Source organism: Cydia fagiglandana, chromosome 22 (assembly GCF_963556715.1).
Source record: "Cydia fagiglandana chromosome 22, ilCydFagi1.1, whole genome shotgun sequence".
Classification (NCBI taxonomy): domain Eukaryota; kingdom Metazoa; phylum Arthropoda; class Insecta; order Lepidoptera; family Tortricidae; genus Cydia; species Cydia fagiglandana.
The window spans coordinates 7,474,573-7,489,213 of NC_085953.1; the positions used below are offsets into that span (position 1 = coordinate 7,474,573).

General features: G+C 39.4%; 2 protein-coding genes across 2 annotated transcripts; one reads left to right on the forward strand and one right to left on the reverse strand.

Moving 5' to 3' along the window:
* Positions 1 to 2,876: 2,876 nt before the first annotated feature.
* LOC134675450 (alpha-crystallin B chain-like) lies at positions 2,877 to 3,456 on the reverse strand. Its single transcript, XM_063533719.1, has one exon. It carries the CDS (start codon positions 3,380 to 3,382, stop codon positions 2,906 to 2,908), a length of 477 nt encoding a protein of 158 aa, XP_063389789.1. The 5' UTR covers positions 3,383 to 3,456; the 3' UTR covers positions 2,877 to 2,905.
* Positions 3,457 to 8,394: 4,938 nt separating this feature from the next.
* Positions 8,395 to 9,235, forward strand: LOC134675447 (protein lethal(2)essential for life-like). The gene has a single exon (XM_063533715.1). The coding sequence runs from the start codon at positions 8,525 to 8,527 to the stop codon at positions 9,092 to 9,094; it is 570 nt and encodes a 189-aa protein (XP_063389785.1). The 5' UTR covers positions 8,395 to 8,524; the 3' UTR covers positions 9,095 to 9,235.
* The last annotated feature ends 5,406 nt before the right edge of the window (positions 9,236 to 14,641 follow it).

Sequence of the window (14,641 nt, forward strand, 5' to 3'; positions counted from 1 at the left end):
GCGTGGAGGCGAGGTCGCACCCCAGTACAGAGCATCAACCGTCCAAGTGGCTATGGATACCTACATTATTTGCTCAGTGTTACAGGCCACACCCGGTATAAACACCTTTGTTACAATTGTTACCATATGAAAAATAATGTGTTGTATTCAGTGGCGTAGCTGGCATGGGTGACACCCGGTGCGGAAATTGTGGGTGTCACCCCAAAATTCGATCAAAATTGTAAAATATATTTAAAAAGAGTAATTGTATTAATTTTTGTTAAATAGTTCAGGATTTACTCCGTCGCTTTCATTTTACGAATTTTTATAGATGGCACTGCTGATGTTCACGGTCGGGTGTCACCCCTAAATGGGTGACACCCGGGGCGGACCGCCCCCGCCGCCCCCCCCTAGCTACGCCACTGGTTGTATTTGACCACTTTGGCCATTACTATCTATTTCACATAGAAAACGGATATTATTTGTCATATAAAAATTAAATCGTTATATTATATATCTTCGGTTGTGTAGTTGTGATATTCCGAAATTACTTTTCTTTAGGATATTAGAAAATTACTTTGCCCCTAGAAAAAAGCATACTTTCCAGCGGGTAGTAGTGGTTGTACAAGTACCTAACTATCGAATTATGGAAGCCATTAAAGCGAACGCATAAAAAATATATAAATGAAGTACTTTCTTAATTACCCAGGCAATTAGTGGAATGTATTAGGTACACTTTTCTAGAAAAGTCTGGACACAAACATTAGTGAAATGACAAAAGTTCCTAGAGATAAGATATACTTAGTTTTATTTCCGAGAGTTGGCATCTTTTCAGTGTAAACAAATTACTATATAAAATTATACCATTATATTAACCATGAAAACCCGAAGGTCCCGAAGTTGTATCTATTGATATTGGTCAATTTTTTTGATACCTTGTCTCCTTTACACGATGGGCCAGCGCCGGCCACTCCAAGGGACGCATTCATGCGTTAGACGGAGCAAGTGATATTGCTATCTCATTCTACCGCATGGCTGCTTCCCTTGGAGCGGCCGGCGCTGGCCCATCATGTAGAGGAGCCATAAAACTCACATACCTACGAAACCGATTTGTGACGATGCCTATAGGATCCAAGAAAAAACCGGGCAAGTGCGAGTCGGACTCGCGCACGAAGGGTTCCGTACCACAATGCAAAAAAAAAAACAAAAAAAAGCAAAAAAAAAAACGGTCACCCATCCAAGTACCTACTGACCACTCCCGACGTTGCTTAACTTTGGTCAAAAATCACGTTTGTTGTATGGGAGCCCCATTTAAATCTTTATTTTATTCTGTTTTTAGTATTTGTTGTTATAGCGGCAACAGAAATACATCATCTGTGAGAATTACACTATCACGGTTCGTGAGATACAGCCTGGTGACAGACGGACGGACGGACGGACGGACAGCGAAGTCTTCGTAATAGGGTCCCGTTTTACCCTTTGGGTACGGAACCCTAAAAATCGAGGAAACTATAGAAATAATATAAATAAGCACACCTGTAGTGCTTTGGGTATTTTAATAGTAACACACCCATGTAGTGCTCACATGCGCGTTGCCGACAATGCCGTTCTTGTATGTGCGCTAGCTGTATTGACTAAAGGCCTGTGCACACCGGATGCGTGTGCGTGACGTGCACGTGCGCGTGCGGCGTTGTAGTATACAGATCCTTATGAGAGATGGCACACCGCTTGCGTGACGTGTGCGTGTGCGGCTCCAACATTTTAGTGCACGCACACGCGCACGTCACGCACACGCAAGCCGGTGTGGCTCGGCCTTAAAGGCCTGTGTACACCGGCTTGCATGTGCGTGACGTGCACGTGAGCGTGCGCTATGATGTTGAAGCCGCACACGCACGCAAGCGGTGTGCCGTCTCTCACAAGTATCTGTATATTACAACGCCGCACGCGCACGTCACGCACACGTAGCCGGTGTGCACATGCCTTAAAGCTAGGGACACACTTAGCCCATGTACGCAACATTGCAATCTCAGAGTAATTACTCCGAGTATGCAATGCATTATGAAACTTGAACCTTGAACTTGAACTTGTCATAGGTACAGTCAACAACAGAGCTATGAATACAGGCAAAGTGAAATATGTATACACGACCTTAATGTACAGGCAATAAAGTACTGTATACATATTTTTGACACTTTGCCTGTATTCATAGAGCTCTGTTGTTGACTGTACGCAACGCAACGCATGAAAATACTATAGTCCCAACGAAAGCAAATTGGCAATAAGTATCTCTACCTATTAGTTACGCTACGTCTTACGTAGGCGAACAACGCGCGAACGCGGCGCGGCGCGGCGCGGCGAAATCAATCCTTTGATGCCCATAGAAGTGTCCTACGTAAGCGATCTCGTTGCGAACGCGGTGCGGCGCGATTTGCACGCGAATGTCAGGGGGCGCGGCGCGGCGCGGCGCGGCGGCGGCCGCTTTCGCCGCGCCGCGCCGCGCCGCGTTCGCGCGTTGTTCGCCTACGTAAGACGTAGCGTTATTCTGTGTCTCTACCATGAGTTCCGTAAAGGCTCCGTCACACAGGCGCGTTTTGCGGCGCGTGAGCGGGCCGCGCTGCTTTTACATATAAAACGCCCACGCCCCGCCCGGTAAACACGCCTGTGTGACGGAACCTTAAATGACAGTCGATCGATAGTGAGAACGTTGGAAAATGTATGGAGTAATTGTACAGTGCCTCTGCCGGTCACCTAAAGAACTAAAAATTTCAACTGGTACAAGTGGTACAAGTACCTACCTATATACCTACTCGTAGTTCAATTAAAAAAAACTGGTAAAACACTACAACTAGATATAGCTAATAAAAAAGCAAGAAACATTATTAAATTAGGTAAAAACTTTACTTGGACATTAGGAGACAATTTTACATCATTTCATCTTTTTACACTCTTCAATAACTTTCTTACAATAATCGACAGTTGACACTTTCTCAGGTTTCTTCGTTTCAACTATCGACTGCTCCGGCACTTTGTCAGTAAGAGATATAGGCACAGACATCTCACAAGGCAAATTTATTTCACAATACTCTCTAGGTGCCGTAATAGTTAAGGTACCATCAGGGGACAATTCCGTCCTTATTTGCTGAGGGTTACATCCTTTCGGAAGCTTGAATTTTCTCGTAAACTGCCTTAGGACATAACCTCTCTTCGTTTCCCGTTCCTGTTTGCCTTCGATGCAGACGTATTCTGGCCTCGCTTTGACTCTGATCTCTTCTTTGGTGAATTGGTGTACGTTTAGAGTTATTTCGAATTTATCTTTGCCGATTTTGACGGTTGGCCGAAGATTTCTGATTTGCTGGAAGGACACGGCCGGTAGTATGCGGGCGCATAATGGCCGTAAAAACATTTTGAGCTACTATTTTGAATACACTTTACAATTTTATTTTTAATATGTTTATTTACATGTTTATTTTCATAACGTCAGTGTCATAAAAACAATTTTGGCAGTTGTATTGTAGCACAGAATAAAAAATAATACTGCCGTACAGAAAGGAAACTTCCTACAAAACCATTACAAAACCGAAGTTTGACAGCGGTTCAGGGTCGAATCATGCTGTCCCTTTCTAATATATGGCACTGTCCCTTTCGGCTATTTAGGGTTGTCTAAATTCAAGCCATTATTTTATCTGTGGTCGTGCACGCAAATAAGGGACGTCAAGGTGTGTCATCCCTAAAAATTGCTCGGAGCAATGATGAGCCGAGTTTGGCCGAACTCAGGAGTTTCGCACCCCTGGTTGTAGCTATTAAACTGGGACTTTTCCTTGTTTAAAAAAAACTTTAAAAAACCTTTGATGTAAGTGCCATCTGTCGTCGAGTAGTAAAAGTAATAAAAATGACCATTTTATTTACCGTTTGTAGTGTCGCTGCCGTCTATGTCACAGCATACATTTAAGAGGGTTCCATGATTTTGCCATCAGTAAAAATATATTTTCACCTCAGCAGCTCGAACAAGGGTACTTTGCTTCTTAAAAACAGTGAGCAAAATGCGATTTTGCTCACTGAGTCATTTTGTCTCACTCAGTGAGCAAAATCGTATTTTGCTCACTTAGTGAGACAGTATGAGTGAGCAAAATCGCATTTTGCTCACTGAGTGAGACAAAATGTCATTCAGGTGGCTTTTATAGTCAAATGTCATTTCAACATGCGAAGTCTAATACAAGTTCGATATACTTGGGTTCTATTATCTCTGTCCCTCTAGGTATGTTCTCACTGCTTAGGGTGAAAAATTTTGTGTACTACACGAGATCAAAGTTATTTACATCTCGTGCGCTTTTGAATCCCTTACTACGCTCAAGATTCTAAATTAGATTCACTCGCTACGCTCGTGAATCTATTATAGAATCTTTCGCTTGCACGGGACTCAAAATAAGCACTCGAAGAAATATCAAACTTTGATCTCTTGTTGTACAAATAACTATTGTGAATACGACAGCTGCATACAACGTATAGTGCTTCGATATCTAGAAAAAAAAAAGAAATTTCGCGAATGTGCCGGTTGCCAGGCGGCTTGTCTGGTAAACAACTTTATGAGATAATAAAGTAGGTACATACTACATACAGTTTATTTGGACTTTTATGGTTTAGGTATAGTGCGTCAAGCAAATCTTGTCAGTAGCAATGTAAAGCAAACTAAAGTAGGGCAACACTCAAAGAGTAGTATTGCGCTATGAAAAGCAGCAATGTACATAAATGTACAATGTACATCGAACCAAAACTTTTTTTCCGCCGAGCGCGCCCTATTACGTACGTCAATTCAAATTGTCAGTTGGGGATTCTCTATTGAAAATGTTTGAAATTGTTATTAATAGGTATGGACGGACAATTTAAAAGCGGTGTGTGATGTTGATAAAAATGATTAACTAATTTAAAGATATCAAAATAAAATTAGAAGTGGACTATGCCGTTAAACAAGAATGTATGAATAAATCATTGCTTCAGCAGGTAGATGTCCTACTGGATTTTAATATTTTATTAGATTCCTCAGTTGGCGCTGTAGGCATTGTAGGCACCTTAGCTTTGATTAAGCACAATCTTATTTAATATGTAGGTACATATATTGGTATTTAATGGTAACTCAGCAGAAATATCTCTTGAATTAGAATCGATTCCGAAGGTAAACAATGATGATGGCTGTCATTCGCGATCCACATTCCACAGATAAAACACAGATGACACGCAATTTTCGAATTATTCGAACACAGTGTTGCTAACCCGTGATTTTTCAAATTTGCCGCCGTTTGCTACTGACAAGATTTGCTTGACCCAGTTATATGTAATGTAATCTTCGTTTTTATATTCCAGGTTTTATATAGGTAGGTACTAGGACTTACTAGGTACCAACTGAAATGACTATTCACTTGCCTAATTTACTACGCAACTCAATCATCCTGCCTTTTTATTAGGTACTTACTTGGTACTTACATAGGGTTATTGCGTTAGTTTCCACCCATGCTCTAGTTTTCGTCCACTTGACGGAATAGCGAATATTAATGTATTTCATTTCTTTGCTACTTGTTAACTACTTTCTGTGTAACTACTTACCTATATTTTTTATGCAGATACCTAGATAAATTGTTAAGACATTATTACTTATTGCAATAATTCCAAATTTGTGTGGCAAGGTAGATTGATATTCAAATTTCGTCAAGTGGACGAAAAGTAGAGCTGGACGTAAACTACATATATACCATATACCTAAGCGTAAGCGTTAATTAGATCTGTGGACAAATTAGGCAAAACCTATCCCACATACCAAGTACCGGCCTAGGCTACCTAAAGCGTTGCTAATGTAAACAAACCGCCATATTAAAATTGTCAAAGAATGATGAATTTAATTTACTAGTGACTTACTTATGTTTACATAGTTAGCAAGTCAGTGAGGCATGCCTGCGTTAACTAAACCTCCGCCCGGAAATCACGCCTGTGTGACGGAACCTTTAGGGCTTTTTTCAAATTTTTTATTAAATTTTACCGTCCCATTAAAATGTGGGTAGGTATTCTTGAAATAATGAAGCTATGAAAAATACCTACTTAAGTACGTACTTACATAAATACCTACCTCACTATAATCTACCTGTACCTACAGACTTATAGCAGGGGTGCGAAGCTCCTGACTTCGGCCAAACTCGGCTCCGCTCGGCTCAGCATTGCTCCGAGCAATTTTTAGGGTTGGCACCACTTGACTTCCTTTTGCGTGCACGACCACAGATAAGATAATCACTTGAATTTTGACAACCCTAAATAGCCGAAAGGGATAGTGTCATGTATTAAAAAGGGATAGCATGATTCGACCCTGAACCGCTGTCAAACTTCGGTTTTGTAGGAAGCTTCCTTTCTGTACGGTAGTACTATTATTTATTCTGTGCTTATATAGAGATTAGTTAAACTAGGTACCTAAAGTCTGCAACGAAGTCATAAAAGTTTATAGATCCATTGTTTATTTACCTACATTAATACATTCCATTAATTTTCAAAACATATGCATGACCTTGGTCTTGACCTTCCTCGAAATTAGGCGCCGAAAGTACTAGACGATTCGCGATCGCGCAGGCTCGTTGACCGCGCTACTCATATCCAGGGCCGCCCAACTTGCGGGCTGGTTTCACTTTTCATTGATTATATTTAAGAGTTATTTTGGTTCCTAATACCCCTAAATTTAAAAATTATAAATAAAACTAATTATTACAATTACCTGGCAATATGTAGGTTGTGTGGTGCAGAAAAATGATTTATTTTTGATATTTGATAATTATTTATAATTGAATAATTATCTAGTACTTACCTAAATAGTTCTGCCTGTAAATATTAAATGTTATATATCAAATGTATGTAATAAATGTAGAAGAAGATATAACTATTTCTTTCACACTAGAGGATGCTTAGTTTTTAATTAACATTTTGACTGAAGTAGGCAAAATTTAGGTTATTTAGAACTTAGAACATACAAATGTTTTTATTTATAATCTAATAATGTAAATCATGCAACTTAGAGACTGTAATTGCATGTTAGTCGTGTTAAAACAAAGTATTTAAACAAGCAACATATATTAAGTTTTAAGCGACCATAGGCTACGGTACTGGCTCACTATCGTGATGGCTTTATGTTTTTTGATAATATTATATTAATTGATGTATATAATTACAGCAATTAATAATTATACCATTGGGTAGTCACCGGACCCAATACCTAACATTTTGTAACTTATGACATGCATTACAAGTAGGGGTCTTGCAACTTATAAAACACTGATTATATATTAATGTTTAGCTATTAAACAACATATATATGGATTTAAATCATTATAGCTATTTTTAAAGTTAATTAATAAAACAACAAAAATACAAACTTGTGCAATGAATCAAACTATCAAAAAAAAGTAATATATCATAAAAATTAAGCTCATTGGTAAGCCAGTAATTTTATAATATGACATAAATACCAAGTTATGCAGTAGATAAAAGAAGATGCGGGTTTAAACTGATAATAAGAGTACAATATTGTTAATATGATTTAACATTGAAAAAAATCCAAAAAAATAAATGAATACATAAATTGCCAATTTCGGAACATAAATTATTTAAAATTATACAATAATAATACTTGTTATATATTTATTCATATGAAAAAAATGTATTTTTTATAATATTCTAAAAATAATTTATGTAGCTAGTCTTATGTTCAAAAACATGTTATTTGTAATGTTTATTAAAGTTCTAAAGTATTACAATTAAAAAAAGTTTTTGTTTTTTTAATACGTTTTTAATACATATGTAAATTAGTTCCCAAATCGTCATTACCGTACATGCAGTGTCATTACCGTCTATAAAAGAGTCATTACCATACCATGGTTGTCATCACCATCTTGCGTTTTTATTTTCCGAAAGCGATAACTTCAAATATAAGCCACAAATGATTGTATAAATACCATACATATCCTCAATATACAGCCCCCCATTATTTTACCCAGCTAGAATCGTGTTAAATTAAACATTTAAAAATAATAATTTTTTGTATGGTGAAATTATTTGTGCTGAAATCCACCCACCTACCTAATTAACTATATTCTCCATGTCTAATGTCTATCCATGATCCATAAATCATTTAACTTTTCTGTACATTAAATAAAAATATATGCTATCGGGAAAATATTACATATATGTATTTGGGGTAATAATATTAACTTTATCACTAAATTATCTTGAAATTAATAGTGCATCCGTCCTATATCATTTTCCAGCAATTTCGTCGAGCGGCCCACAAGATTGAGCGCCCCTGCCCACACCCATAAACAATTTAGTTATCGAGATGTTTCTACTCAATACTAGATGGCGCGGTGGCGCGTATAAATACCGCGTTCGTCTGCCAGAGCGGCAGTTGAATTCAAGCAAGCAAGCGAAGCGAATCTAAGCGATCTAAGCGATCACTGCGAACTACGCGATTTGAAGATACCTTCAAGTTTCTACTCAAGTCAAATTTATTGAAGCTACAATGTCTCTGCTACCGTATTTCTTCGACGACTGGAACGTGCGTCCCCGCTACCATCACCGCCACTTCCCCAGCCGGCTTCTGGACCAGCATTTCGGCCTCGCCCTGAATCCTGACGATCTGCTCGCCGCCGTCGCCGGGCCCATCGTGACACCGGAATACTACAGACCCTGGCGCCATCTCGCTGCTGCTGCCAAGGACATCGGCTCAAGCATCAAAGCAGACAAGGATAAGTTCCAAATCAACCTAGACGTCCAGCATTTCGCCCCAGAAGAGATCTCCGTCAAGACCGTCGACGGCTACATTGTGGTTGAAGGCAAGCATGAGGAGAAGAAAGATGACCACGGTTACATCTCTCGCCAGTTCACTAGGAGATACGCCCTGCCCGAAGGCACTGCCCCAGAGACCGTTGAATCTAAATTGTCTTCCGACGGCGTACTGAGCATCGTCGCACCGAGGAAAGTTCCAGATGCCATTAAGGGTGAAAGAAGCGTTCCTGTGACCCAGACCGGACCGGTCCGGAAGGAAATCAAGGACCAAAGCGAGGGTACGAACGAAAAGGAGTCGAAGTGAGCGATCTCGGTTTAATAGATACCTATTAAATTGTTAAGCATTCAATGTTTTAATATTCCAGAGTTTTGGCAGTGCCATGTTGAGACTGATTTAATTTTGTATTATTCAGTTTTTAATTTTAATAAAATCTATTTTAAGCTTTATCGATTGTTTTCATACCTAATTCAGATCTTTACCTTTTTTTTTAGGAGGGCGCGTGATTGCTATAAAAATGAAAGATCACGCTTACTCCTAAAACGCTAAATAAATCTCGTAGGGTCATGGGGTCGGCCGGTCGAAGTATTTAGCAGATGGCGCCAGCATAGCTTGCCCTTATGCCCTGTCAATCTCTAGATACAACAATTTTTTAATGGAATTTCATGCCCTGGATGTCCCTTTAAGCCAAATCTGATAAAAATGGGGCGTGTTAATAGCTATAATGGCGCCATCTATGCATATACCTTTGACAGTTGTTGCCAACTCCATTGATTCCATCGTGTTACGAGTTAAGGCTTCGTCACACAGGTGCGTTTTCCGGGTGGGGCGTGAGCGGGGCGCGCCGCTTTTACATATAAAACGCTCACACCCCGCCCAGAAAACGCGCCTGTGACAGAACCTTTAACTACTTTTGAAGTTAGTTATTTACATAGATACTTCCACCTATTACGAAAATTAACTAGTCGTATGGAGCTCAATCCAATACATTCACGACTCTCCTCTTTCCGAGCAGACTACCAACGTATTGTCAGTGCCGGATTTAGACATTTGCCGCCCGTAGGCTATGCCGATTTTGCCGCCCCTATCCGCCTCGCTTATAGGTTTTTAGGGTTCCGTACCTCAAAAAGAAAAAAACAGAACCCTTATAGGATCACTCGTGCGTCTGTCTGTCTGTCTATCTGTCACAGCCTATTTTCTCCGAAATTACTGGACCAATTAAGTTGAAATTTGATACACATATGTACGTTTGTGACCCAAAGACGGACATGTAACGTAAACAAATTAATTTTAAACATGGGGGCCACTTTTGGGGGGTAAATGAAAAAATCAAAAAATAAAGTTTTTCAAACTATATCGTGTTACATATTAAATGAAAGAGCTCAATGTGAGAATCTCTAACATATTTTTTTTATCATTTTAGAATAAACAGTTTAGAAGTAATTCAAGAAAATAGGCAAAAAATTACCATTCCCCCCTTTCTCTCCGAAACTACAGGGTCTAAAATTTTGAAAAAAATACATAAAATAGACCTTTACCTATAGATGACAGGAAAACCTATTAGAAATATCTAGTCAAGCGTGAGTCGGACCAATTACTTAGTTTTTGATCCGACCCCTACGGGTTTTTTAAAGGCAATACACTTGCGTTTCACATATATAAAAAATATATTGTTAAAAATTTTGTAATGTTCGGAACCCTTGGAACGCGAGTCCGACTCGCACTTGGCCGGTTTTTTAAAGTACTTTCCTGTCAGAGGCGTTTAATTTTATAGTACAACACACCATAGCCATATTAGCCATATTAAAATGCATATAAGGTAACGTCACTAATGTCACCTTCTAGATACACTCTTTATATTTGCATGATCTGATCGGTGACCGGTGGGTACCGCTGGGGTTTGGCCATTGAGAATCAAGGTGAGGCATTGGCAGTCAGGTTGGATATAGCTAAGGAGTTTCGGTCGGGTCTGGCATTGAGTCTGCTCGAGAGAGCATGCTATACAAATGGATCGCAAGCTTTTTATCCGGTAGACGCATATGAGCCGTATAGTAGACGGAAGCTGCTCCGATAGCGTGGACATTACCGCTGGCGTTCTACTAGGTTCTGTGCTATCATTAAATGATATGGTCAGATGAGTCACAATAAAATGTAGTCAGTTAAACGAAAACGCGAGCGTAGCGAGCGCGAAATTTTTTCGAGAAAATAGAAGGTGGGTACATTTTTAGAGTTCCGTACTTCAAAAGGAAAAAAACGGAACCCATATTACCACGAAGATACAAGAATCGACGACTATCCCAAATTTACAATGTAGTCAGATGGGTCACAAATAATGTAGGTACTCGTACTTAAATGAAAACGCAAGCGTAGCGAGCGCGAATTTTTTTCGAGAAAATGGTAGGTACATTTTTCGGGTCCCGTATTTCAAAAAGGTCTTGACATGACAGAGGGCGGCAAAATCGACAAATTATGCTTGTTATTTAAATTTTACAAATAAATTCTGGTCTACCCTATCTGAACAGCACATAAAATATTTTTTGACCCAAATTTGCCGCCCCCTAAAATCTGCCGCCCTAGGCTTCAGCCTACTCAGCCTAGTGGTAAATCCGGCACTGCGTATTGTATTTGCTATAATACCTACTACATACGCCCATACATTTTCATGCATGTAACATGATGTAGGTAACTAAATACTTATGTGGTAAATTCTTAATTGTCGTAACACCATGCATTGGAGAGTAAGTACCGTCAAATGGGATAACTGGGGGCAGACTGGAGGGGTAACTTCAGAAATTATTATTATTAACTAATCCATCAAGTTGAAACATTCACTGATCTTATTAATTATCCCGATCGTGTAAACCAGCGGTCGGCAATCTTTTAGCAGTTTGGGCCACATAGCAGTTAGGCCCCCCCCCACATCTAGCGTCTTTCGAGCATCGGCGTCTGTCGGCGTCTGATCAGCGCTATGGAAAATGACGTCGCTGCGCAGTTGCGTCGACGTTGCGTCGAGCAGCGGCCATAGAATTGTAGACGCCGACGCTCGAAAGACGCCAGATGTGGGGGGAAGGGTTAATGAAGTGGACGCGGGCCGCACTTTGTTAATATTTATGACTTTATCAGACATTGTCATTTGTCAATATGTATTACATACAAAATAGCCAGGGAGGCTCGCGGGCCGCAAGTGAGAGGTTCGCGGGCCGCGGGTTGCCATCCGCTGGTTTAATGGCTCCTCTACACGATGGGCCAACGCCGGCCACTCCAAGGGACGCAGCGATGCGATAGAATGAGATAGCAATATCACTTGCTCCCTCATAAATGCGTCCGGAGTGGCCGGCGTTGGCCCATCGTGTAGAGGAGCCTTAAGGGCCAGCCCACATCTAGCGTCTTTCGAGCGTCGGCGTCTACAACTCTATGGCCGCTGCTCGACGCAACGTCGACGCAACTGCGCAGCGACATCATTTTCCATAGCGCTGACCAGACGCCGACGCTCGAAAGACGCTAGATGTGGGGTGGCCCTAAACTATAACACATGGCCCCTACGTCGCCAGTTCCCTTCTTTTGAACTTGGCTTGTCACCCTGCCGCTAGCTTCTGTCTAGTTACCAAACTTGGCGGTAAGTTTACTTACTTACTATGTTTTATATTCGAGTGGAAGAGCAATTTTGCGATGTAAATACTAATCAAAAGATAAACTGCCGTATTCGAACTTCAAGATATTCACAAGAGACGACACGTACTAGATAGTTTAGATATCAACTAGTTCTCTTTTGTAGCGATTCGGGCAACCAATGTCACTTTTACGTTAGATAGAGTAAGATATCTACTATTAAGGCTCCTCTTCACGTTGGGCCAACGCCAACGCCAACGAGGGACGCACCCATGCGGTAGAATGAGATAGCAATATCACTTGCTCCCTCTAACGCATAAATGCGTCCCTCGTTGGCGTTGGGGTTGGCCCAACGTGAAGAGGAGCCTTTAGATGTGAATTGGATCTCTTAAGTCATATCCTGTGGAAATCGTTCAAGAGTATCTCCAGAAAAGCGCAAATGTCAAATTTGACAGGTTAGATCTTAAACATATCGTTATCTTGGTGATGTCTAAAAGATGTCTAATAGATGTCTATTTCCAAATCCGAATCGGGCCCAAAATAAAACAACATAAATAATTTTATATGAATCTCTTTATTAGCTACAACAAAATGTCGACATAAGAACCACCTCTGAAAGGACAGTGGGTAAACAATACAATATGTATATGTATGTATGTAATAGTGTATAAAACAATGTCTCTGTCAAAGCTCAGTTACGCATATATCACTACTGTGCTGTGTATTCACATTTTTTAAATATTATTTCAATTTCGGTTCAAGAAAATTTACTTCATAATTTGTCAGTAAATCCGGGAAAGTTGGGACATACAAAACTGAGAAGTAATTATCGAAATCTAAATATGTATTAAGATAGCACTGATACATACAGTCAACGTTAAAGATATGTTTACACTTTTGTTCCTTACTTCTTTGTAATAGGCCAAAAATACAGGGTGATTTCTGGGTCGTGATCCAGAACCACTTTTTCGGACTCTGTAAATGATCCACATTATCATATGGTAGTATTTGATTAAAAGATAATTACTTTAATTATTCTTATGTTTCAAGTAAAATTAATGTTATACTAAGTAATTAGTAATTATGGTCTCCCTATTGACTTTTGACATACGCTATATGGAAAGCGACAAGACGTCACCATCACATTGAGTAGGGCAGTGGTTCTTAACCTGGGGGTAATTACCCCCGTGGGGGTAAAACTGGTATTTTACGGGGGTAATAAACTAACCTAATATAATAATACAACAAACGTACACGTTTTATTTTTTATTACCATTGGGAGGAGGGGTAAAATCAGGTTCCCTAGTTAGTCATAGGGGTGACCGGACTGAAAAGGTTAAGAACCACTGGAGTAGGGTCACCAAATTGTATGCTAAGATGTTTTTTCCTACTTGTCATCTGGAAAATAATCATCATTATTGGCGATAAACAATAATTAACAACGTCATTAGGCGCATCTTTGGATTCTGTATGATGTCTGGCCCTCGTGCTCCAAGACCCCGAAATCACCCTGTATAAACATATCTTTGACGTCGACTGTACAAACAGCAACACTCCTAACTATACTATGGACCTTATTACAAAAGGCATAAGGCCGATGTATAGATAACAGTGTAGGTGATGGTAAGTACAACACGTACCTGATTTTGGAAACATAAAAAAAAACACCGCTTTAGTTCAGAAAATAAAATTGAAATAAACGACATTAGTCAAAGACGACAAATGAATCAAGAAAGGTTTAATTCTAGGTAAAATGCCTGTAGTTATTAAGGAGCAATTTCTCACGACACCGATATTTGTCGGTCAATCAGATAGCTGATGTTTAATACAATTCAGCCTTTTCTACATTTTCATTCAACCTTTTTATAAATTTAATTAAAATAATTTATTTGGTAAATTAAATAACTAAAAGGTGAAAAGGTTAAACAACGCAATGTTAGTTTTATGTTGTCCTCTTGAACCGAAATTAAAATTTGTCTACAAAATTAATAGTAATTTTCTATACATTTAATTGTAATTTATACTACACTTGTCGCTGCACAGTAATTTGACTAATACACATTTATTAAAAGCGACATAGCAACATGGAACTGAAAATACAATCAACTAATTTGTTTAATTCCTCAAATTCCATTTTGGTGCTACTTATAAAGGAAAGGTTATAAAAAATGCCTACAACTGTACAGAAATACGTTCAAAAATAGTTATATGTAAGATGATGTTTTGAGAATGTCAAATTTATCT